Source organism: Enhydra lutris, unplaced genomic scaffold (genome assembly GCF_002288905.1).
Source record: "Enhydra lutris kenyoni isolate GAN:26980312 unplaced genomic scaffold, ASM228890v2 scaffoldscaffold68, whole genome shotgun sequence".
Lineage (NCBI taxonomy): Eukaryota > Metazoa > Chordata > Mammalia > Carnivora > Mustelidae > Enhydra > Enhydra lutris.
In genome coordinates this window covers 6,525,019-6,551,500 of record NW_019154152.1, presented here as the reverse complement: position 1 = coordinate 6,551,500, position 26,482 = coordinate 6,525,019, and the positions used below count along the sequence as shown (strand labels likewise).

General features: G+C 42.9%; 1 protein-coding gene across 6 annotated transcripts in view; it reads left to right on the top strand.

Moving 5' to 3' along the window:
• Positions 1-372: 372 nt before the first annotated feature.
• The window catches only part of LOC111159412 (PPFIA binding protein 2), a 115,887-nt gene continuing 89,777 nt past the window's right edge, over positions 373-26,482 (top strand). For 4 of the 6 annotated variants that reach the window (XM_022521852.1, XM_022521853.1, XM_022521856.1 and 1 more), the window contains exons 1-2: positions 373-458; positions 21,651-21,865. In XM_022521852.1, coding sequence (XP_022377560.1) covers positions 395-458; positions 21,651-21,865 — 279 coding nt within the window. In that variant the 5' untranslated portion in view covers positions 373-394. The remainder of the gene's footprint in view (positions 459-21,650; positions 21,866-26,482) is intronic. The other 2 variants (XM_022521854.1, XM_022521855.1) reach the window with 1 other exon arrangement.

Genomic DNA, 26,482 nt, shown 5'->3' with positions numbered 1-26,482 from the left:
CCCCGCTGCCACAGGGAATGTCCTCTGGGGTCACTTTCCCTGACTCACAGGGACACTCCCACCCCCCCACCCCCTCGGCTCTCCCCCCCTCCCCGCCCCATGCTGGCTGCAACTTCTGGAACCTGGGACTCAGTTAACTGAGTCTCTTAATTTCAGAAGTGAGTGGGATCACATGCTAAAGGTTCATGGAGACAGAGCACTCGTGCCAGGAGGGCAAGGTTCCAGGGCTGGCAGAATCGGGGGGTTCCATGCTAGGATTCTCGTGAGGGTGTGTGGCATGACGATGAAGGAGGGCTTGCCGTCTTGCAGGCATCCTGTGGACCTCTCTAACTTTTCCTTTGTTCTGTGCTTGCATCTCCAGTAGGAGAAGGAGGAGACCGAGGGGCAAAGAGTCATGGCTTCCGATGCCAGCCACGCGCTGGAAGCCGCTCTGGAGCAAATGGACGGGATCATCGCAGGTATGTGCAGGGAGCCCTCACGACTCACAGCTCACCCTCCATCCTAGAGGAACCGTTTTCTGTCCTCTGACCTTCCTTCCTGGCACAGTGAGAAGCCCCTCGGTAGATGGGTTGTGTTTCATTGTACATGCCATCTGTTTGTGTAGGAGTTCGGGCTCGTGGAAGTTTTTGATGCCTGGGTGAGGTTAGGGCTGCTGAGACAGTGTGGGTGCCTGCACGGTGGCAGGCCTTGAACTGCGACACGGCGTGGGTCCCGGCTCTACGGCAATTTGGCTGCAGTAAGATCACTTTTACTGTAAACTGGCCAGAGCACATGATGGCTTATCATAGTCGAGCTGAAGCGAAACTCAAAAGTGGCGACTTTGCTACCTGAGTGCTTGTGTCAGCTCCCTTCCCCAGTTGGTCTCCAGTGTGTTTGGGACTCAGGAGGTCATGTGGTGTCAAATGACCTCACCACCTAAAGATTGTTCTTGGGGCGCCTGGGTGGCTCAGTAGGTTAAGCATCTTTTTTTTCTTAAGATTATGTGAGAGAGAGAGAGAGAGAGAGATCACGTGTGAGTAAGGGGAGGGGCAGAGGGAGAGGGAGAAGCAGACTCCCCTCTAAACAGGGAGCTTGACATGTGGCTGGATCCCAGGCCCCTGGGATCATGACCTAAGCCACCCAGGAGCTCCAGCATCTGACTCTTGATTTTGGCTCAGGTCATGATCTCAGGGGCCTGGGATCCAGCCTCATGTCAAGCTCTGTGCTCAGTAGGGAGTCTACCTGAGAATTCTCTCTTTCCTTCTCCCTCTGCCCCTCCTGCTCCTGATCTCTCTCTCTCTCTCTCCAGTAAATAAATCTTAAAAAAAAAAGAGAGAGAGAGAGAGAGAATGCTCTTTATGCCATATTGTATCTTAAACCGATCATAACTGACTTAACATTCACATTTGCCAGTTAGGAATACTCCCTAGAAAAGACCCAGCAAAACTGGTTAATTGGAAAAAGGCTGCCAGTGAGCTGTTTGGGCTTTTTAACTCTTCTATAGGGGGAGCCCAAGACCGTCTTGATTAGAATAAACCTGTCATTGGAGATCTTTCCCAAAAATCCCAGGTCCTCTTTCCGCCCCTGACCCAACAAGTCAGTGGCCTGATTTGCCATGCCGGACATGCTTCTTTGGGACTTTGCTCTTTTTCATGTGGAGCTTCAGCTGGAGGAGGCTGGGGATAGGGGCTTAGGCTGAGTGTGGCTAAAGCCCAGGATGTGTGTGTGGGTACCTGATATTGCCCCTTGCCAGGCATTTGCTGTTGCTTCTACCCTGCAGAGAGAATCTGACTCACTGAGCATTCTGGGTGTTGGTGCCTGGGGTGGGGGTGGGATTGTGTGTTGAAGATTCCTTGTGTTTTTTGGGTCCTCTGCAGCCAGGCTGCTTGGCTCAAATCCTAGCTCTACAGCAAGCTGTTTACCTGACCAGGCTTCAGTTTCCTCATATTTAAAATGGGAATAATAATAGTACCCACCTTAGAGGATTGCCGTGTTTACCCACATAAGGTGCCAAGAACAGTGCCTGGCACATACGAGCACTCTAAAATGTTAGCTTTTGATAAAGTAACAAGAGATTGAAAGAAATCTTTATTACATTACATCCTCTCTAGGGACATGGTAGAGTTCTTATTTATTCTGGACCTCATCTCACCCATTTGAGTTTTGTGTCTTTCATTGAGTAAGGCTTGTACATGCCTTGCTAGACTCATGCAGGGCTGCAAGCTTCATGCAGTCTTCTGAGTGGTCTCTGCCCTGTTCTGGCCCTCTACAGGCTGTCTTTCACAGAGCGGCAGAGCGATCTTTGAAATGTACATCAAATCACAGTATTCCTCTCTCCAAAGCTCATCAGTGGCTTGCCATCTCAGGATAAAATCTGAAGTCCTCAATGGAGCCAGCACTTTCAGACCCAACCTGGCCTTTGGCCGCCTTTATGACCACACCTCCTACCACTTTCCTCCTGACTTATCTTGCTTAAGCCTGCATAACAGCTGTCTCCAGACCTTTGTGCTTGCTGCCCCCTTCACTAGAATGCTGTCCTCCAGATACGTTCTGTCTGATCTCTGCCACCCAATCCCATCAGAGAGGTCTAACCTGACCCTCCCTAATTAGCATTCCCCCCCATCACTCTGTCCTCATATCCTGTTTATATTGTTTTACAGCACTGATCACCACCTGACCTATTACATTGCCATTTGTCTCTTTGTGTATCGTTGGCCTCCCACACCAGATTGTAAGTTCCACTAGGACCGAGGCTTTGCTGCTCCATCTCTAGCACCTCAGTAGGTCTGCAAGCACATATTAGGTGTTCAATAAGTACTGTCACATACACATTGTATCTAACTTTGTGAACAGGCTCTCCTCATTGGTTAGGCACCAGCTGTTCATTTCTACAGTGTCTTCTTCTCTGGCTGTGCACTGAATTTCGTTTATTATTTTCTCTGGTGCCCTTCACTCATTCTTCTGGGCTCACCAGTTACTAGTTTTGTCTGAAGATTTGGTGATTGGCATATCCTGTGAACCATCTTTCAAGTAGTAATTGTTTCACACAGACATTTGACAGGAGCTGTTTGGCAGATAACTGAACATTGAGGTAATTAGTGAGTGTCTGGAGGGTATACGTTCCACACCATTTGTGATGACAAGAATGATAATTTTTTAAAAAGACTTTATTTATTTATTTGAGAGAGAGAGAGAGAGAGAGAGCACGAGTTGGGGGAGGGGTGGAGGGAGAAACAGACTCTCTGCTGAGGGGGCCCGGCACAGGACTGGATCCCAGAACCCTGGGATCATGATCTGAGCTGAAGGCAGATGCTTAACCAGCTGAACCATCTAGGAGCCCAGGAATGATAATTATTGAATGTCTTTGTATAGGACACTCTTCTGCAAGATTATTAATACCCTCCTCATATTCAAGGTGTTTGGGCCAAACTGGACCAAAGAGCTTAAGAGTTTTTGTGGTTGTTAGTGTGGACTATTGGGGCTTGAATCCCAGCTCCGTCACTTAGGACTGGCTGTGGGATGTTTAGGCAGAGTGTTTAATCCCTATCTGAGCTCAGTTTTCTCATATATAAAATAATGGTATTCGTACCTATCTAATATTATTGAGAGGATTAAATTAATGCAAATAAGGCACATAGGAAGTACTCAGTTGGTATAAGTTACTATTTGTTTGGTTGAGATTAGTACTGACATGATTTTTACCACCCAAGGTCACAGTGCTGGTAAATGTCAAAATTTTGAGTCTAGGGCCATCTGAGTCCCTTCAGGGCTGCTTTCCTGCCTGCACTGGTGTTATGATGATGTGTAAGAGAGCCCTAAGGGCTCTGTGGGGCCATCTGTAGAGAAGAGTTAACTGAGAGCGGGGTCAAGTTCTGTTCTTGCCGTATACCCTAGCCAGAGTGACTTTGCTCTTGTCTGTCTTACACATCAGACTTCCAAGTAAGGGTTCCTTTGCCAGAAGGGTGGCAGCCAAGAAAAGGTTTGAAAACTGCATCACCGCATCACGATGCCACCAGTTCCACGGAGATGACATTTTTAGGTGAACATTTACATCATCCTTTCTCATTTCTGCCCTCGTGTTAACTTGAATGATGTCCAGTGATGCCGAACCACCAAAACACAGTTGCTTCTGCATTATGTTAAGGTGCTCAAAGGAGTACCCAAGGGCTGTATTCTCTCACTTTCTGAAGACACAATTACCACTTATTTCAAACGGAAGGAATTTTTACAGGCTCCCTGCACACCCTGGTAGCAATCATTTACACAAAAACAACACAGAATCCTCCTAAAATGGACACCGTTCCTTCAGTAATGATGGTTCATAGTTGTAACAGTACAGAATGAGGGTTTCCCTTTATTAATTACTCTGTACTATGATAGGCTCAGTTCTACTTTCTGAAACTCTTTCCAAAAAGAGTACATGTAGGGCATGTGATATCAAGATTTCTGTAATTAAGTCTTTAAGGGGGGATAAAAGGTGTCATGGTGGCCCTTCAGGCTCCCAGTGGCTCTGGAGGTGTGAGGAGAAGAAAGGCCTTGCAAGCAGAAACATGACTAGGAGATGAAACTCCTCTTAAGGCTGAATTCTTAAAAGCTGAATGAGTGTTTCCGGGGTATGATGATACTTGATTGGCACCCCAAAATTCTATGCCAGAGAGTTGGAAAGAGGTGACTTTAAAGACCCCAGCCCCCTTGTCAGAATGATTTGTTCCTCGTACAGAAGACCGTTGTTAGCTTCCAGCAGGATGTTAACCTTTGCTCTTGCTCCTGATTAATCCCTGCGGTTTGGCCTGCAGATCATACCATAACTGAATTACACTCTTGACAATTGCAACTGAACTATATATTGCTTAAGTACATCCTTCTGGGTAACCCAGAGCGACTGCCACATCTTCTCATTTTGCGTGAGGCTTAATTTGTGGGCTAACAGGTTCAGTGGCTGCTCTGTAAGGCCATTTCTGTGATAGTACCAGATAATCCCGTGGTCAGGACACAGAGGACCACGCATCCCTCTTCACTAGCAGGAGGTCACGCAGACAGTCATCTGCAGGCTGTACTCACCGATGAGGAATAGTCAAAAGGAACCTGTTAAAAAAAGAGGTTGCTTTGGGCCTTTCTGCTAACTCTGATTCGTGTCCGGGTAGGGTCTTGTTGTTGTTGTTGTTTTTAAAGATTTAGGTTGGGGGTAGAGAAAGTTCTGGTCAAGACTGAGATTATTCACCTTGGCTATTGAATGACTTCAGCTGTGGCATTAAAGGCTGCTGATGAGTCCATGCTGAGAACATGCTCTGCTAACTGGCCTTGTCCAGGCCCTCTCTGAGCCAGGTCAGCACCCAGTGGTCATCGGTAAGGGAGGGGCAGAACTGAAACTGGCCTGTTTCCCATTCGGGATTCAGGCTGAGAGTGCTGGGCTCCGATTCTGACCCGGGGACAGTCAGAGGGGAAGTTTGGAGGTGTCCAGTGGGCTGAGGTGTCAGAGACTAATCTTTATGTAATGAGATCAAAGTGGACCAGGGCGGCAAGCACTGTTCGACAGCCTTCATTTTGAGTTTTCCTCTCTCCGGCAGAGCCCCTCCTCCACAGCTTCAGCGCTGCGTGGCCTCATTTTCCATTCTCTGAAGGAGTTTGAGTAAAATTGGTATTATCACTTCTTCCTTCAGTACTTGCTATAGCTATGGGTATAGGAACCGACCTTACAAAACCAAGTGGACCTGGTGTTTTCTTATTGAAACATTTTCTTTTCTTCATGGTCATCAACAGTGGTTTTAATTCTCAATGGAGTTTTGGCAAGTTATATCTATCTAAACATTTGTACATTTTACTGAGATCTTTAATTTTGTTTCTTGGGGTTTTTCTTATAGATCTTATTTATTTATTTGAGAGAGCAAGCATGCACATGCGTGCAAGCATGCCAGCACAGGTGCAAGTGGGGGGAGGAGCTGAGGGGGAGGGAGAGGAAGAAGGAAAGAATCTGAAGGGGATTCCATGACCAAGCGGGAGTCAGATAAGGGCTCCGTCTCATAACCCTGAGCTCATGACCTGAGTGGAAACCAAGAGTCGGATGCTTAACCTACTGAGCCACCCAGGTGCCTCAGGGTCTTTAATTTTATTAGCATAAACATGGCTATCATATATATATATATTTTTTTTTTTTTTAAAGATAGATTTATTTATTTATTTGAGAGAGCACATGCTCACATGTGCACGTTCCTGAGTGGGGGGAGGGGCAGAGGGAGTGAGAAAATCTCAAGCAGATTCCATGCTGAGCGTGGAGCTCTCTTGGGGCTTGATCTCAGGACCCTGAGATCATGACCTGAGGTGAAATAAAGAGCCAGTTGCTTAACCTGAGCCACCCCAGGTGCCCTAGCTATCATATTTTTTAAAGATTTGCTACACTTGTTATGTCTCTGTTTATATTCCTAATATTGCTTAATTGTACCCTTTATTTTTTGTCTTGCCAGAGTTATCCTTTTTTTTTTTTTTTTTGAGAGAGAGAGAATGTGAGGGGGAGAGAGAGGATTTTTATTTTAAAAATTTTATTTATTAATTTAATAGAAAAAGAGAGATCATAAGTAGGCAGAGAGGCAGGCAGAGGAGAAGGGGGAAGCAGGCTCCCTGCCCAACAGAGAACCTGATACAGGGCTCAATCCCAGGACTCTGAGATCATGACCCTAGTGAAAGGCAGAGGCTTAAGCAGGCTCCATGCCCAGTATGGGGCCAACGCAGGGCTCAGTCTTATAACTCTGAGATCATGACCTGAGCCAAAGTCAAGAGCTGGACATTTAACCAACTGAGGTACCACCCAGGTACCGCTTGCCAGTGTTATCGTTTTGATTATTATTTTCAAAGAAATGACTTTTGCCTTTGCTGATTAGTTTCCATTATATGTGGGTGATATGTTTGTATATATTATTTATTATGTAAAGAGATAGTAAATAGATAAATATGTATATTTATGTAGGTTCTCCAGAGAAACAAAACCAATGTGTGTGTGTGGAGAGAGAGGGAATTTCTGAGAGATTGGTTGATTGATTGATTTTAAGGAATTGGCGGACATGATTATGGAAGCTAGCAAGTCCAAAACCTATAGGCCAGGCCAGCAGGCTGGAGATCTGGGGAAGAGCCATTGTTGTAGCTCCAATGTGAAGGTTATCTGCTGGCAGAATTCCTTCTTCTTCCAGGGAGATCATTCCTTTCCTGTTACAGCCTTCCACTGATTTGACAAGGCCCCCCACATATGGCAAGCCACCTGCATTAGTGAGAGTATACTGACTTTAATGTGAATCTTGTCTAAAAAATACTTTCACAGGAGTGCCTACGTGGCTCAGTGGGTTAAGCCTCTGCCTTTGCCTCAGGTCATGATCCCAGCGTGCTGTGATCGAGCCCCATATGCGGCTCCATGCTCGGCGGGAAGCCTGCTTCTATTCCCTCTCTCACTGTGTCTCTCTCTGTCAAATAAATAAGTAAAATCTTTAAAAAAAAAATCTAGAATAACGTTTGATCCAATATCTGGGTGTGTGGCCTAGCCAAGTTGACACATAAAATTAACCATTACTGTATCTATAGATAAATTTGCATTCTGTAGCTGTACTTACTATATTCGTATTTAACTTATTTGAATGTTTTTATCTTTTTTCTTTACTTACTTAAAGGTATCCGTACTCTTTTAAAAACCAAATTAAAAAGCCAATCAGTAATCGATATTTTCACCAGGCTGCTAACTTCATTGTGTTGTGGTTAAGTGGTCTCTAATACATATCCTTTGGAATTTATTGATCCTTGCTTTCTGGCCTTGACTATAACAGTGTCAGTGGTCCTTACTCTCCCACGCATGCTTGAAAGGTGTGTGCCTTCTCCCAGTCATCAGGTGCAATGTTCTCTGTTTGTTCGGTACATGCACTTTGTTTAAATCTTTGCTACCATCACTGGGTTTTTTTGTTGTTGTTGTTTGTTTTGTTTTTTGTCTGCTTGAGCTTATCAGTTTCTTAGAAATCCATATTCTACTAAATGGTGGATTTTGTCTCCTTGTAATTCTGAATATTTTGCCTTATATATTGAAGCTGTGTTATGTATTATATGAATACACATTTAGAATTAGTACTTCCTGGTGAAGGCTTTCATCATATAATTACACCCTGCATCTCTAGCAATGCTTTTTTGTCTTTTTTTTAAACGATTTTATCTTTTTATTTAAGAAAGAGAGAAAGCATGATAGAACACAAGTGGGCAGGGAGAGGCAGAGGCAGAGGGAGAAGCAGGCTCCCCACTGAGCAGGGAGCCCGATGCAGGACTCCATCCCATTAGGACCTGAGCAGAAGGCAGACATTTAACCAACTGAGCTACCCAGGTGCCCCAATGCTTTTTGTCTTAAAGACTGTTCAGTCTCATGTTAATCAGTCCATCCCAACTTCCTTTTGGTTACTATCTTCTTGGTATTATCCTTCTTCCATCCTTTTCAATCACAGACTTTCAGTGTGCCTTTGTCTTAGGTGTAGTTTTTGCCAGAGGAATAGAGCTGCATTTTCAATTTTTAACCAAGTTAACGATATCTATCTTTTAACTGGTCAGTTTAGTCTGTATATATCTATTTTGACAATTCATTTGACTGTTTATCTACTTACTGTCTGATGTCTACTTGTCTCACACTTTCTGTACTTCCCTGACCCCCTCCCCTTTTTTATTGTTTTAAAACATCAAATTCTTTGCATGTGCTCTTACTCCAGAGTCAAGACCCAGTGTCCTCCTGTGGGGTGGGCTTCTCTAGTTGACTGAAGGTAGTGCCCTTTGGTAGCCCGGCTCTGCAGAGCTCTCCCTCTGACCTCTCCCTGTGCTTAGGCCTTAGCTTTGTTCCCTGTCCCCCTTGAGTGGCCTGTGGCCCAGGTGATAGGCCATCAGGGAGTTGGCAGTGGTGCACAGGGCAAACACCAGCTCAAATGCTCTCTTAACCCCCAGGTTCTGAGCTCTGAAGATTTCTGTCAGTTCAGTTGCATAAAAGAGTGGGTGTGCATGGATTTTTAAATTTGGGGGTGTTCTTGGAGGGTTTTCTCTGTACAACTAGTTTGCCCCTGCCTGCCCTATTTCCGCTATAATGCTGTCACCTTCTTGGCTCGCTGTCCCCTTCCTCCATCTTCAGAACCCTCAGTGGCAGGGTTCCTGTTCCTCTGACCCAGTCAGTCTTCTGGCTCCCTCTTCTCACTTAAGAGTGCATATGAGTAACAATACAGGATAACTGCCCTGTCTCAAAATTCTTCACCTTAGTTGCGTCTATAAAGTTCCATTTGCAGTGCAAGGTAACACATAGATTTCATGGTTAAGGACATGGTTGTTTTTCAGGGAGTAGGGATGTCATCATTTCATCTACCATGGTAATCGTTAAGTAACATCCCATTAGTCCCTTCCTTGGTTTTAAACCAATTAAGGACTAGACAAAGTGGTCAGATGGAAAGAGAAGAAGTGGCTTTATCTTAGTTTTACCCATTAGGAAAGTTAGTTTGACCTGAAGACCACCATCAGGATCTTGAATACCAGACATCCTACACACACACTTACACAGGAAATGGAATTGAATCCCCAGTGAAAGATCTCCACCTTGTGGAGCAGAGCTGGTCTGAGAAAGCTTCGCCAGAGGACAGGGCTTGTATCCAGGGATGAGCAGCTCTGGGGAGAGGAGAGGCCCCCTGTCAGTATTCCTGTCAGAAGATGTGTTCCTCCTTTGAGGAGAAGTTGAGTGAGGGGAGGCAGGGGCAAGGCCACAAATGTGGCTACAGTGGCATCCACCCTTCCTTTCCACGGAAATAGGGAGACAGGAATAGATCCCCCTAATAGGATTCTTGAGTCTCATTGAGACTTCCTGTGTGGCCTAGTCTATGGTCAGCTTTTTTTTTTTAATTTGAATATATTATTGAATGTATTTGAATAGCTGACACACAATGTTATGTTAGTTTCACCTGTATAACATAGTGATTCAAAAGTTTGTACCTAACACTTTGTTCTCCATGGGTGTAGCTACCATCTGTCCCCATACATCTCTGTTACAGCATCATTGACTAGATTCCTTATGCTGTGCCTTTAGGTATGCTGGTGACTTGCCTATTCTGTAACAGAGAAGCCTGTATCTCCCCCTCCCCTTTACCCATTTTGCCCACCCTCACCTTGCTCCCCCAGCAACCATCAGTTTGTTCTTTGTATTTATAGGTCTGATTCTGCTTTTTGTTTGTTTATTCATTTGTGTGTATGTTTAGATTCCACATATGAGTGAAATCATATGGTATTTATCTTTCTCAGTCTGATTTATTTCACTTAGCAGAATACCCTCTAGGTCCATCCATGTTGTCACAAATGGCATGATCTCATCATTTTTATGGCTGCATGTGATATTAATATATCACATTTTCCTTATCCATTCATCTCTCCGTGGACCCGTGGGTTGCTTCTGTATCTTGACTATTGTAAATAATCTTACAATAAACACAGGGGTGCGTATGTCTTTTTGAATTAGCGGTTTTGTTTCTTTGGATAAATACTCAATACTGGAATTATTGGATCATATGGTATTTCTATTTCCAATTTTTGGAGGAAACTCCATACTGTTTTCCACAGTGACTACAACAATTTATATTCCCACCAATGGTATATGAGGGTTCCTTTTTCTTCACATCCTCACCAACACCTGTTATTTCTTGTCTTTTTTTATTTTAGTCCTTCTAACACATCTGTTGCCAGTTTGGACAAAAGTTCTTCACATGTGCTTGAACACAGTGCGCCTTGTCTAGCTTTTGGGGGGCAGAGGTCTCAGTCCTTTGTTGTCCTGGTTGATCACCGCTGTATTTATTATTTCCTATTTAGGTCTGCTTGATCTGCCATTTCCCAGGTTTGATGGTCATAATGTGCTACCTTTTTTTCTTTCTTTCTTTTTTTTTTAATTACCATAGATTTGGTTTTCAGAATTTATGTGTCCAGGTGCATCTGTGAAAAGGCCTGGATTTCCCTGTGTGGCACTCAGGGCTGCTGAGTTGTGCTGTTCCAATCTACAGGCTGTGCTTGTGGGTTCTCCTTACTGAGAATACTGGGAGCAGTCCCTTCCTTCACTTCCGCAACACAGAGTAGGATTAGTCACTTCTTGAAGATTTGACAGTACTAACTGATAAAAACATTGGGCATGATACTTTCTTTGGAAAAAAATTTAAATTGTGGTTCAAATGGTTCAACAGATGACAGTTTAAATTATTCTTTACAGGACCATTCGGATGATTTTTTTCTTGGTTTTTATAATTTCACCCAGTGATTTTGTGTGTGTGTGCGTGTGTGTGTGTGTGTGTGACTGTTTTCAATAGTTTGACCCAATGCTCTAATATATGGAGTCCTTTGCTATATCTTTTTGAATACTTTATATTTCATTCATTTAGTGTCATAATTTTTTTGTGTGTCTCTCTTAATAACATCAAAGAATTGGATGTATTTCTATTCAAATTTGTTAGTTTAAATAGGTGAGTTTAATGCATTTACAATTTTAATTATTTTTTTTAAAGATTTTATTTATTTATTTGACAGATAGAGATCGCAAGTAGGCAGAGAGGCAGGCAGAGAGAGAGGAGGAAGCAGGCTCCCTGCTGAGCAGAGAGCCCAATGCGGGACTCGATCCCAGGACCCTGGGATCATGACCTGAGCCGAAGGCAGAGGCTTTAACCCACTGAGCCACCCAGGTGCCCCTATTATTATTATTATTTTTAAATATTTTATTTATTTATTTGACAGACAGAGAGGGAGATCACAAGTAGGCAGAGAGGCAGGCAGAGGGGGAGGAGGGAAACAGGCTCCCTGCTGAGCAGAGAGCCCGATGCGGGGCTCCATCCCAGGACCCTGAGATCATGACCTGAGCCGAAGGCAGAGGCTTAACCCACTGAGCCACCCAGGCACCCCAATACATTTATAATTATTGTACTTAACTGCTATACAGGTATTTTAAGGATTATTTCTCTGTTTTAACTTTTTTTTTTTAACTTGTTTTTGGCTTTGTCTTGCTGGCCTCTATTGTTGTTTTTAACCTCTGCTAGAAAGTAAAATATCTATTTCTAGTCATCTGATGCTCATGCTTATATATTTTTTTAAAGATTTTATTTATTCATCTGACAGGCAGAGATCACAAGTAGGCAGAGAGGCAGGCAGAGAGAGAGGGGGAAGCAGACTCCCTGCTGAGCAGAGAGCCAGATGCATGGCTTGATCCCAGGACCCTGAGATCATGACCTGAGCCGAAGGCAGAGGCCTTAACTCACTGAGCCACCCAGGCGCCCCTCATACTTATATTTTTAACATGTCTCCTGACCATGAAGGCTAAAGATAAGTATCTTTAAAGAAGAGGAGTTCTTCCTCATTAATATACCTGACTCTTAGAAGGTTTTGATTTCTACCACTGCCCTGTCGTCCACTTTATTTTTGTGTAGTATTCCAGCATCATCTTGATTCATACCCTCCAAATTCTTGTGATTTTTAATTGACAGTGTTTATTTTGCTTAACAAAATATGTTAACAACTGCTCCAACATAATCAGTTCTTTTCATGCCATACCTTGCTTGGTGCAGTTTCCTTCTTCATGAAGGAGATCCTTAAAAAGTCCATCAGGAATAAATTGCATGAGTCACCGTCACTTAATCTTGAGTTCCAGTTTATCTCATGCAGGTTACAGGTTGTAAATGATACTTTGTGGTTATTGGGATTTATTGCCCACAAGAAGTCTGTTGACAAGGTAACTGTAGACTATCTGCCTTTTATCTCTAGTTGTGCTTTTTTTTTTTTAAAGATTTTATTTATTTATTTATTTGTCAGAGAGAGAGAGAGAGAGAAAGAGAGCGCACAAGCAGGCAGAGTGGCAGGCAGAGGCAGAGAGGGAAGCAGGCTCCCTGCCCAGCAAGGAGCCCGATGCAGGACCCGATTCCAGGAGCGGGGATCATGACCTGAGCCAAAGGCAGTGACCCAAACGACTGAGCCACCCGGGCATCCCTCTAGTTGCCTTTTTTTTTTTTTTTTTTTAAGATTTTATTTATTTATTTGACAGACAGAGGCACAAGTAGGCAGAGAGGCAGGCAGAGAGAGAGGGGGAGACAGGCTCCCTGCTGAGCAGAGCCCCCCGATGAGGGGCTGGATCCCAGGACCCTGAGATCATGACCTGGGCCTCAAGGCAGAGGCTTAACCCACTGAGCCACCCAGGCGCTCCACTCTAGTTGCTTTTAAGTGTCCTCTTTATCTTTGGTGTTCTTGAGTTTTACCATGTGGTTTCTAGGGTGGGTGTGTTTTGACATGTATCCTTTTGGAGATGCAGTCTATGTCTTCAAAATGAGAAGATGCAAGTTTTCAACTGTGAGAAGTCCATAGCGAAGTCCATAGCGGTTTTGTCTTTGTTGCCTCTGCTTCATTCTCCACATTCTCTCACACCCCCACTTCCATAATTCTCTTGTCTTTAATCTGTCCTCTGTTCTTTAATCTGTCCACTTCACTTGAAACTACAGCGTTGCATTTTTTGTTTTGGTTTCCATTTGGTTCTTTTTCAAGTTTTTGTCTTCCTTGCTCATGCTTTCTTATTCTTTTGTTAAGGTTTCTATTTCTTCCTTTTCCCCTTTAACCGTGTAAAACTTACCATATATGCCCCAATAGACAAGCATTCCCAAATAGACAAATAACGTACTCATAATATTGATTGATTGGCTTAGACTCATGTGTATTTATAAGTACTTACATAAAATAATATATTTATGAATTTCTTGTCTTGGTGGCACATTTTTAACAGTTTTATCCAAGCATTATGTTTCTCTCTAACATGCTATTTCTATCATGATGAACGCTACCTTTTGAATAATTTTAGCATTCCAGAGCAGTTGCAGAGCATTTGTGGATGTTAATAAAATGTAGATCCATGTTTGTAGGGCCAATATAGGACCTGAGAGTCTGTATTTCTGCTGAGCTCCCGGGTAATGCTAGTGCTGCTGATGTATACCAGATTTTAAGTGGCAAAGTCTTAGAAAACATTATTTTTAAGTTGTTTTAAATATAGCACTTCTAAAATTCACATATGATACTGTCATCAGATATTTCATTTCGTGCCCAAGAGCCCCCATCTAAATGATTAAATATCATTTAGTATAATTTCAATTCCAGTATAGTTCACATACAGTGTTATGTTAATTTCAAGTGTACAGTATAGTGATTCAGCACTTCCATACATTACCTGGCACTCACGATGATAAGTACTCTTAATCCCCATCACCTGTTTTACCCATCCCCTTCATCTGGTAATGACTGGTTTCTTCTCTATGGTTGAGTCTATTTTGGGGGGGTGCCTGTGTGGTCCAGTCAGTTAAGCATCTGCCTTCAGCTCAGGTCATGATTCCAGGGTCCTGGGATCAAGTCCCACATCTGGCTCCTTGCTCAGCCGGGAGCCTGCTTCTCTCTCTGTCTGCTGCTCCCCTTGCTTATACTCTCTCTCTCTCTCTATCAAATAAATAAATAAAATCTTCAACAACAAAAAAAGTATTTTTTTTGGTTTGTCTCTTCTTTCTTAAATTCCACATATGAGTGAAATCATATCATATTCGTCTTTCTCTGAATGACTTATTTCACTTTGCATTATACTCTTTAGAAATATCTATGTTGTTGCAATGGCAGGATTTCATTCTTTTTTATGGCTGAGTAATATTCCATTTTATATCAGGTTTTCTTTATCCATTCATTTGTTGTTGGATACTTGGGCTGCTTCCATAATTTGGCTATTGCAAATAATTCTGCAAAAAACATAAGGTTGCGTGTGTCTTTTTGAATTCGTATTTTCAGTCTTAGGGTAAATATCCAGTAGTGGAATTACTGGGTCATATGGTATTTCTATTTTTAATTTTTTTTAAAGACCCTCCATACTGTTTTCCCAGTAGCTACACCAGTTTGCATTCCCACCAATAGTGCACGAAGGTTCTTTTCTCTCCACATCCTTGCCAATACTGTTGATTTTTGTGTTTTTCATTTTAGCCATTCTGACCAGTGTGATGTGTCATCTCATTGTGGTTTTGATTTACATTTCTCTGATGATGAGTGCTGTTGAACATCTTTACATGTGTCTATTGGCCATCTGGATGTCTTTGGAAAAATGTCTGTTCATGTCTTCTGCCCATTTTTTAATTGGATTATTTGGGGTTTTTGGTGTTATGTGAGTTCTTTATATATGTGGATACTAACCCTTTATCAGGTATGTCATTTGCAAATATCTTCTTCGATTCAGTAGGCTGTCTTTTAGTTCTGTTGAAAGTTTTTTATTTTGATGTAGTCCCAATAGTTTATTTTTGCTTTTGTTTTCTGTGCCTCAGAAGACATATCTAGAAAACTGTTGCTATGGCCAATGTCAAAGAGGTTACTGCCTGTGTTCTCTAGGATTTTTGTGATTTCAGGTCTCATATTTAGGTCCTTAACCCATTTTAAGTTTATTTTTGTGTATGATGTAAGAAAGTGATCCAGTGTCATTCTTCTACATGTAGCTGTCCAGTTTTCCTAGCACCATTTGTTGAAGAGATGGTCTTTTTCCATTGTATATTCTTGACTCCTTTGTCAAAGACTAATTGGCCATATAAGCACAGGTTTATTTCTGGGCTCTCTATTCTGTCCTATTGGTCTATCTGTCTATTTTAGTGTCAGTACCATCCTGTTTTGATTACTACAGCTTTGTAGTATAACTCAAAATCTGGGATTGTGATACTTCCAGTTTTGTTCTTTTTCAAGATCACTTTGGCTATTTGAGGTGTTCTGTGGTTCCATACAAATTTTAAGATTATTCCAGTTTTGTGAAAAATGCTCTTGGTATTTCTATAGGGATTACACTAAATCTGTAGATTGCTTTGGGTAATATGGACATTTTAACAATATTTATTTTTCCAATCCATGAGCATGGAATGTCTTTCCTTTTTTTTGTGTTGTCTTCAGTTTTTTTCATCAGTGTGCTATGGTTTTCAAGGTCTTTCACCTCCTTGGATAAATTTGTTCCTAGGAATTTTATTATTTATGGTGCAATTATAAATAGGGTTGTTTTCTTAATTTCTCTTCTGCTGCTTCATTATGAGTGTATAAAAATGCAACAGATTTCTGTATATTGATTTTGTATCCTGCAGTCTTACTGAATTCACTTATCAGTTCTAGTAGTTTTTGATGGAGTTTTTAGGGCTTTCTATATATAGTTCATGTCATCTGCAAATAGGACATTTTACTTCCTCCTTAACAATTTGGATTCCTTTTACTTCCTTTGATTTCTTTTTGCTATCTGATTGCTGTGGCTAGGACTTCCAATACTATGTTGAATAAAAGTGGTGATAGACAAGATCTTGTCTTGTTCCTGACCTTAGGGGAAAAGGTCTCAGTTTTTCACCATTGGGTATGATGTTAGCTGTGGGTTTTTCATGTATGGCCTTTATTATGTTGAAGTATATTCCCTCTAAACCTACTTTGTTGAGGGTTTTTTTTTTTTTAATCATGAATGGGTGTTGTACTTCGTGAAATGCTTTTTCTGCATTATTGAGATGATCATGTTTTTCATCCTTTCTCTTACTGACGTGATGTATCATGTTGATTAATTTGTGAAAATTGAACCACCCTTGGATCCTAGGAATAAATTCCACTTGATTGTGGTGAATGATTTTTTTAAAAAAATATTGTTGGATTTTGTTTCCTAATATTTTTTGAGGATTTTTGCATCTATGTTCTTTAGAGATACTGGCCTGTAGTTCTCTTTTTTTTGTAGTGTCTTAATCTGGTTTTGGTATCAGGATTAATGCTGACCTCACAGAATGAATTTAGAAGCTTTCCTTCCTCTTCTATTTTTTTTTTTTTTTGAATAGTTTGAGAAGACTAGGTATTAACTCATCTTTATAGGTGTTTGGTAGAATTTACCTGTGAAATCATCTGGTCCTGGACTTTTGTTTGTTGGGAGTTTTGTTGTTGTTGTTCATGGGATTTTTTTTTTTTTTTTTTTTTTTAAGATTTTATTTATTTATTTGTCAGAGTGAGCACAGGCAGACAGAGTGGCAGGCAGAGGCAGATGGAGAAGCAGGCTCCCGCTGAGCAAGGAGCCCGATGTGGGACTCGATCCCAGGACGCTGGGATCATGACCTGAGCCGAAGGCAGTGGCTTAACCAACTGAGCCACCCAGGTGTCCCCATGGGATTTTTTTTTTTTTTTTAATACTGATTCAATTTCATTGCTGGTAATCAGTCTGTTCAAATTTTCTGTTTATTTCTGTTTCAGTTTTGGGGGGTTATATGCTTCTGGGAATTTATCCATTTCTTCTAGGTTTTCCAGTTTGTTGGCATAAAATTTTTCATAATATGCTCTTGTGTCCTTTGTATTTCTATTGTGTTTGTTGTTTAACTCTCCTTTTTCATTTCTGATTTTGTTCATTTGAGTCCTTTCTCTCTCTATTTGCCTCTTTGATGTGTCTGGCTAAAGGTTTATTAATATTATCGATGTTTTCCAAGAACCAGTTCCTGGTTTCATTGATCTGTTCTATTGGTTTTTTTTTCTTTTTTTAGTTTCTATGTTGTTTATTTCTGCTCTAATCTTACTATTTCCTATCTTCAACTGGCTTTGGCTTTTGTTTGTTCTTTTTCTGACTCCTTTAGGTATAAGAGTAGGTTGTTTATTTGAGATTTTTCTTGCTTCTTGAGGTAGGCCTGTATTGCTACGAACTTTCCTCTTTGAACAGCTTTTGCTTTATCCCAAAGATTTTGGACAATTGTATTTCCATTTTCATTTGTCTCCACGTCTTCTTAAATTTCCTCTTTGACCCATTCATTGTTCAGTAGCATGTTATTTAACTTCATGTATTTGTGTTCTTCTCAGACTTTTTCTTTTGGCTGATTTCTAGTTTCCTAGCATTGTGGTTGGAAAAGATACATGGTATAACTTCAGTGCTTTTAAATTTGTTGAGACTTGTTATGTGATCTATTCTGGACGATGTTCCATATGCACTTGAAAAGAATGTGTACCCTACTGTTTTCAGATGAAATGTTCTGAATATATCAGTCTTAGCTCCATCTGGTCCAAGATGTCATTCAAAGCCACTGTTCCTTGTTGGTTTTCTGCTTGGAAGATTTATCCATTGATGTAAGTAGGGTGTTAAAATTCCCTACTATTATTATATTACTGTCAGTTACTCCCTTTATGTTTGTTATTAGCTGCTTTATGTATTTGGGTGCTCCCATGTTGAGTGCATAAATATTTACAACTGTTACATCTTCTTGTTGGATTGTTCCCTTATGAGTGTGTGATGTCCTTTTTTTCTTGTTATAGTCTTTGTTTTAAAGTCTGTTTTCTCCGATGTGAGTATTGCTACCAAGGCTTTCTTTTCACTTCCATTTGCATGAGAAATGATTTGTATCCCTTCGCTTTCAATCTGCATTTGTCTGTAGGTCTGAAATGCATCTCCTGTAGGCAGCATATAGATGGGTCTTGTTTTTTATCCATCCTGCCACCTTATGTCTTTTGTTCAGAGCTTTTAGTCCATTTACAAAATAATTATTGTTAGGTATGAACTTACTGCCGTTTTGTTACTTGTTTTGTGGTTGTTTTATAATTCTTCTCTGTTCCTTTATTTTCTTGCTCTTTTCTCACAATTTTCTCACTTTGTTTACTAATATACTTGGATTCCTTCTCTTTATATTTTGCCTGTCTTTGATTTGTGGTCAACATCTTACACATATAGAGTCTGTATTAAGTTGATGGTCACTTAAGTTGGAACCCACTAAAAGGTCATTTTTGAAAAGTTTATCTTTCACATATGTGACCCTATGACATACATACTTTGTATAAGGGAAGATAGGACTGTGTGTTACTGCAGCATAACAGCCTGAAAGATCACTAGCTTGAAACAGCATAGTTTATTTCTTGTTCATCTTCTAAGTTCTCCCTAGATCTGCTGGGAGCTCTGGTCCCTGTCATCCTCTCTCTTGGACGTGGGCTGACTCAGTCTCCACCATTACCAGAGGCCAGAGCAGGTAGAAGAGATATGGGGAATCATGTATTGTTTCTTAAAGACTTTGATATTTATTGGCCAAAGGAAGTCATATGGCCTTAAATAACTTTAAGGGGCAAACGCTTAATCCCACTATATGAGCTCAAATAGAGGAGAAGCAAAGCATCTATAAATAACCCTAGTTATTACCGCATACCTACTTACTTGCCTTCCAGTAAAATCCTATGCTTCCATTTTATGGGGTCTTATTTCCTCTAATAATTACTAAATCTGTATTAAGCTTTGGTGTTTTTATCCTTAAAATAAAAATTCCCAGGTGACCTCCCTAAACATCAAAATTCAGTATCGATTGTGGTGATTTGCTGGTGCAGTGGTTTCAGCTTGGGCTGCACACAAGTCATCTGGGAGCTTTTTATTCTTCCAGGTCACACCTCAGACCAATTAGAACCTTGGATGTGGGGCCCAGGCATCTGTAGTTTGTAAAACTCAATGTGCATATAAAATTGAAACCTTTCTTGCTAATCTGTCTTCCCCAAAGAGTGCCTTGTTGTTCAATAAAGTGACAGAGTGCCCCCAGAGAGAAACTTTATTAGGGTTGAGTATAAGGTGAATTGCTCTTTTCCGAGAAGTAATTTGGGGCGTAACACCTTGTCTCTTTTATATTTTGTGTTATATGTTATATTATCATCTCTTTTATCTTGCTCCATTATCCTCACAGGTATGAGGGCATATATCTTCTTCTTTGTTGTATCTGGTAGTTCCATTTTGATTTGGTTCCCTCCGTGGTTGTAATTTTTCCATAGGAACTAATCATCCAAAGGGAATGTGTGGAGTATGGAATTGAATCTTCTGGGTGATTTTGCCTTTGCTAATGCTGGGCCCTAGGAGTTTCACCATTCTGGACCCTTTTGTGAGCCTATGTGTTGATGTAAATTGCAAAACAAAAGAAGGGGGGGATTATGTACTTTATGTATACATACATCACATACAGAAATAGGCACAGAAAAAAAAAGAGGCACAGATACACATGTGTACACACTCACACACACCCCTTGAACAGTAGGGAAGCATCCCAAGGCTTTAGGGCAGGGAGGGCCCCAGAGAAAGGAAGAGACTTGTCCAACACCACAGCGTAGCATAAGGTTAATGTAAATCTCGGTCTTCCTGCCTACCCCTGGTCTGACTGGCCTGACTGATCCTCCATGAATGAAGCTGTGCATGTTGGAGTATGTCTGGGATGGTCAGGGATCACTCATCATTTGCTTGGAGACTGGGGTGGTGGCAGGGATGGGGGGTCTTGCTCTATTTCGGTCCATTTTCTTCCCTGAAGCCGGCTGTGGCCCTTCCCAGTCAACTCTCCATTGGATTTGCAGGGCCCAGAAACTGCTGAGCACACACCAGAGTGTGGGTAACGGGCAGTTTCCCAGCTCCCCAGAGCCATGGACTTGTTTGTGGATTGTGACCCACAGTTCCCTCTATCCTGTGCTTTCAGAAAGCAAACCAGCAATCAGATAGTAATTGTTTCCTTCTGTGTGGATTTTTCCTTGCGAGGACTGCCGTGGCAACTAGGAAGCTGGCTCTTAGAAGGGTGGAGGGACCTAGATGTAGACATCAGGCCTGCCGTGTATTTGGGGCTGCGGTGGCCCTATTGCCCACATTTTCCAGCAGGGCCCTGATTCCCGCTGGCCTTATAAACAATCCAAGTACCCTAGAAATTCCACCACTGACCCCGTATTTTCTGAAGTGTGTTTTATTGCGGAAAGAAGCACAGAAATCCTTTGTCAGACTGTGTCACCCTGGTTTTTGGTCTGAAAAATAAACGACTGTGTTTATGTAAAGAAGATTTTTTGTTTGTTTGCTTAAATGGTGAGGTTCAGAAAGGCAAAAACAAGTCTTGTTTGGGACACTTGAAATTAGAGCTGACCCAGTCCAAGCTGTCTCCCTCTCTTAGCTGTTCCTCCAAGCAAGTGTGCAGAGCCAGATGCCCCTTCAGCATCTTGGGGGGTTGGGGGCAGGAGCCGGGACCCCAGGGACCCTGGCCTCAGAGCTTCACAGCCCATGACACGGGGATGAGATGTGGATTATATGGTCACTCATACAGCTGTGAAGTGGGAGTCTATAAGGGGATGTAGAGATCCCCCAAGTGGGAAGATCTAGAAAAATCCCAGTCTGCTAGAAGCTCACCAGTGCTCACCAGAGGTGGCACTGCGTCACTCTGCGACACGGTACAGGGCCAGCCCAGAGTGAGGAACTGCTGTGGAACAGAGGAGAGGAATGCACCTCCAGGGAGGGGACCGTGCAGACAGCCCTACAGCATTAACTTAAAGTAAGGAATCTAAAGGCAGCAGAAAGGCTGCTCATTGTTTGAGCAGGCATGTTTTGGCTCCTGATCAGGGCTGGCTGTTTTCACCCAGTTGTCTGGGGCTCTTAGCTTCTATACATCACTCTTGCTGGGCAAGTCATCCACCTTGGTCCCGTCTCTTCCTGTCAGGCCCAGTCCAGGATTAAAGATGATTTCTGCCGAGTCTGCTGTGTGAATGGTTCTGCTGAGGCGGAAGTGGTTTTCTGGGCTTCCTGTCCATCTCTGTCCCCTATCTCCTCTCTCTTTGCCCTTTGCCAGTTCCTTGCCCATGGCATCCGCCCTTCTTACCAGGTTCCCACCTCTTTCTTATTCCAGGCACTCAGACAGGTGCAGATACCAATGACGGTGGCTGTGAGCCTGCGCGAGCCTCTCCGGCTTCCCACACAAACCCCTTTCCAGTGCTCCATCTCGTTGAGGACTTGAAACTGGCCCTGGAGATGCTGGAGCAACCCCAGGAGAGAGCAGCCCTCCTGAGCCAGATCCCGGGCCCCACAGCTGCCTACATAAAGGAGAGCTTGGTGAGTGGGACTGTGGCCTGTTCGGGAAACCACTGGGGAACATACTAACCACATAATGCCAGGGCATTCCGAATGGCCACACTGCCTGGGGATTATTACCTCATCTGTGCACCATCCAGGCTCTTGTTGCTTCCTATCTGGCTTTGGCCAGCTAGTCTTTGGCCTCCCCCGCAGGCCAGCAGCTTAAGACACTCGGTCGGCCTGCCTGTGGGCACCAGTCACGCTCTCTGGGATGGGGGACATCCAGGGCTGGAGGAGTGCAAGGGACAGTTCTTTCCTGTGGGATTACAAGTACAACTTGCCAAATTACGATCCCCAGATGGGGTCCCTATCCTCAGCTGTCCCCACTGCTCCTTGTCTCTTACAACAGCTCCTCTCCTCACCCAGCCCTTCATTGCCGCCCCTGCCCTTCAGACCTCCTTGCCCTGGTACGCTTTGTCCCTGGAGCAGGATGCAGGGTTCGTGAGCCCCCTCCTGCTCTCTAGATCAAGGCTACACATCTGCTAGTCTCTGACGGAGGCAGATGAGTAACCAAAGCTGTAAATATATGGCTTTGGTGGCCTGTCTCCTTCCCCAGGGAGACCAGCTGGTCTGCTCTAGGAGCCTCCCGATATTCCGGAGTGGGGGAAAGTGAGGAGCTTGCCCGCTGAGGAGGTATCTAAGATCAACCATTCCAGGGCAGGAGGGAGGAACCTGGGAAGCTTGAGGGAGCATGGGATTGCCTGAGCTGAGTTTGAGGATGGAAGCCAAAATGCAGTCTTCCAAAGCCAGAGCCCTGCAGACTGATTCCAGACGGGAAGGTACACACCGAGGGGGGAAGGCAGGAATGGGCACTGAACTGGGAGGTAGAGGGTGGTGTTGGAAACCAAGGAGGTTGGGATGTCCTTGTCCAGAGTCCAAGTCATTTGCAATGAGACAGGTTACATGCCAGATGTCCTAGCGGGCTCTCTGTTCAGGAGTCCTCGGTCAATACAGTCTTCTACCCGAGCCTCCCTCTGAACGCTGAGGAATTCTTCATTGCATTCGTGTGTTACTCAGTATTTTCAGTACGCAGGCTGCCTGCCTCGTGTTCTGTAACATACCTACACCTCTGTGGAGGGAGAGTGGTGGCCTCCCAAAGATGTCTGTGTGCTAATCGCCGGATCCTGTGACTGTTACTGTACATGGTCAAGGGGAAGGTAGCCGATGGAATTAGGGTTGCTCATCAGCAGAGTTTAAATAGGGAGAACAAGGGGCATGGATTGCCCAGGTGGGCCAGCGTAGTCACTGGCATCCTTAGGAAGGAGGTGGCAGACCCATGGGAGTCAGGCTTTCTGGATGGAAGCAAGTCAGGAGCCCAGGGGCTGGGGGCTAGCAAGGTGGCCCTCCCCTGAGCCCCCAGCCGGGGAAGTAGTCCTACCAGCACCTCGGCTGGAGCCCAGCAAGACCCCTTGGGGACTTCTGACCTCCAGAACTGTGAGACTGTATGCTTGCCTTGTTGGAAGCCACAAGGTTTGTAGTCCTTTGTGAAGGCAGCGTTAGGGAATACAGCCGGACGTTGCCTGGGGAAGGATGGGGAAGCCCGCAGGATGGGTCTCTGGTGGGCCTGTTACCATCTAGGTTTGAAAACCTCCTCATGTCACCGCCAGATGAAGACCGTCGTCGACGGTCTCTTAGACTTGTGCCACGACCAGACAGAAATCTGCATCTGCTCCTCCACCCACTTTTCCCAACCTGCGGTTGGCTTTTGTTCTCTCTCCCATCCCAGGCCAGAGGGGTCTCTGTCTCTCTGGAGTTCATCAGGAATTCTGGCTGTTCCCATACTTCTAGCTCCCCGAAGCTGTGCCTGGCCTCTCTCCAGTCCGCTCTGATCATCTTTTGCCCATCTGTGTGGACAACTGAGCTTTCTAAGGCCCACTGTCCCCCAAGGGGTGGACACCCATCCCTCCCTCCATTTCTGCTAGCCTGACTGACTCCGTCTGTAGTGTTTAAAGGGAACTTGATGACACATAAAGAGAATTGCTGGTCCTTAGCCCCTCTGTCTATAACCCTGGGTCCAGGTGCATTTGAGAACCAGAACATATTAAACTTCAGAAAGGTGAGAGCATACATCTATACTTAGGATATATTCTGTCTTGAGCAGGAGTGCGTTGACCTTTCTACAGTAAGATGTGTGAATATCCACATGACGTGGGACAAAGACTACAAATCTATCAGGTCCAGTGAGACTGCTGAATAAGTTTGGCACCAACATTATCTTTGAAAACAAACCAAAACCTTTTGGTCTTCAGAGCTTTGGGGCTTTCAGAATGGCAGGTAAGGGACGGTGAGCTTATATGTGTAATGTTACCGTGTAGAAAACGAAAATTTCAGACCAAACTGTTGGATATTGGATTTCACTGCTCCCCATATCCAGCCAGAATTCTCCTAACATCACTTGTTGACTCTCTCTGTCCTTGGGCTGGCCTGTCACCGTCTGCTGGGGGCCCACTGGAAACTTCCAGAGCCGCCTCCACTGTTCCCTGAATCCTTGCCTCAGGCTGCAAAGCAGTTTGGCATCTGGTTTTAAATGTCCCCTCTCAGCTTTCTGGGGGCGTTTACCATCATATAACCAAGAGATTAACTGAAGCGGGTTCCCCAGCAAAAGCCCAGTCTGCCCAGAGTTTGGAAACAGTTCGTGGTTTTACCCTTCACTGTGTAGTTAACGATGATGATGTACTTCCACCTTATATGGACATGCCTGAATTTATGCGACCATTTCTGTAGTACTGACATTTAGGTTTTTCTTCATCTTTAACCAATATATAGCTTTGCTGCAGAGAATGTCCAGAAATATTTGTCTTTTTCTCTAGATATTTCCGTAAGGTAGAGTCCTAAAGGTGGGATTAAAGTAAAATTAACAGACAAAATACAGGATGCCCCATTAAACTGGAATTTTAGTTTCTAGTTTCTATCCATCTTAAGTGATGGATAAATCTTAGTAAGTTTGTCCCATGCAGTTTGCTAAGTCTGGCAACTATAATCCAAGGGTATTAATATCTTTAAGCCTTTGACACATTTTTTCCAAACCACTTTTCAGGAAGATTTTACTCATTTATATTTTCACTGGCAGAGTTTGAGGTCTATCCTGATCAACAACAATCACTAAGATTTAAAAAAAAAAAAACTAGATTTACTAATTTCTTAGGAGAAAATGTCTTTTTACCACTTTTGCATTTCTTTGCCTAGTGGGAGGCTAAACATTTTTAAATTAGTATTCTTCTGTATGGTCTCCAAAGTTTTTATCTCTACCCCATCTGGAAAAAAAATTCATTTCCATTTATTCATATTTATAAATACAGTATTGTCCTAATATATGTAAATTATAAAACATAGCCCCAAATAGAGATTTTTTTTTAAGGGTCAGGTTAAAAAAATAACACTAATACTTCCTTCCCACACACTCAGGAGATCACCTTGGGTGTCCTTACCATACCCTGTTCATATTCTATGCTCTTCTCTCCCCTTCCTGTTAGAATTTTAGTGCTTTTCATATATACTGACCTTTTTAAAGCCCTTTGCATCGTTTGTGGCATTTTCTTCGCTTTGTTTTTTAAATGCTGTTTCTGGTGCTTTTTGAGACAAAAACTTTAAAAGGATTGTAATTAACCGTCTTTCCTGTTTGGGTTTCTTGTTTTCCTTTTATCCCTAGAAGTGCATTTTTTTTAAAACCTCAGATCAAATGATATTCACCTTTATCTTCTCCAGTAAGTTTACGGTTTGATTTATATCTTAGGCTTAACTTGAATTCACCTGCAACATTTCTTAGTGTGTGGTATGAAATATGAACCTAATTTCTATACTTACTAAAAAGATTCTTAAATATTTTTGATCCAAAGGCAGTCATCATTGTTCTTAGTTTTTCAAAACGTGTTACAGAAAACCACTTATATTAAGATTTGTAGATCTCTTTTGAGGTTCTGTATGGTGGTTGGGGGGAATGCCTGCCTTTGGAGAAAGTTTCCTGAATGTTATAGCATTCGGTGTCTTTTAGAGTAATTATGGCCATCAGCAACCTATGAACGGTGTACTTTTAGGGTGGGTCAAAAGTTCATATAAACATTCCAGGATACCAGGACAGGATGTGAAGTTTTGAATCTGGACAGAGATAGCCTGTCTGCATATTGGATTGTGCAGCCCTAGAGTCCTTTTATAATCTGGGGGCATACACATTCCATAGTAGGTCAGACCTATATGAAAATGGAATCCAAAGTAGTGAACAGATCCACCAGTACTTTTTAATTGGTTTTAGATTGGTCCTTCTAGAAGACTTGAAATCGTGGTCTGTGGACCAGCAACTTTGCCAGCCCCTGGTAGTTTACGTGCTGCTTGGTGTCTTTAGAAAAGGGCAGAATATGGGACCTGCCACCCCCTTGTCCCTTTACCCACTGAACCATCTCGCAGTGATTCATATTGTCATTAAAGTTTGAGACACACTGCTTTATACCTCAGAGACTCACTTAAATTATTATTTTTTTTTTAAATGTATGTGGCTTAGAATAGAAACTAATAAGGCAGCTGGAAGGATCAGGCGGGCAGGGTTCATACCTGTGCGTCCCTTGAATGTTTGTGCTCTACTCCTCTTTGGTCAGTTGGCTTTGCCATATTCCC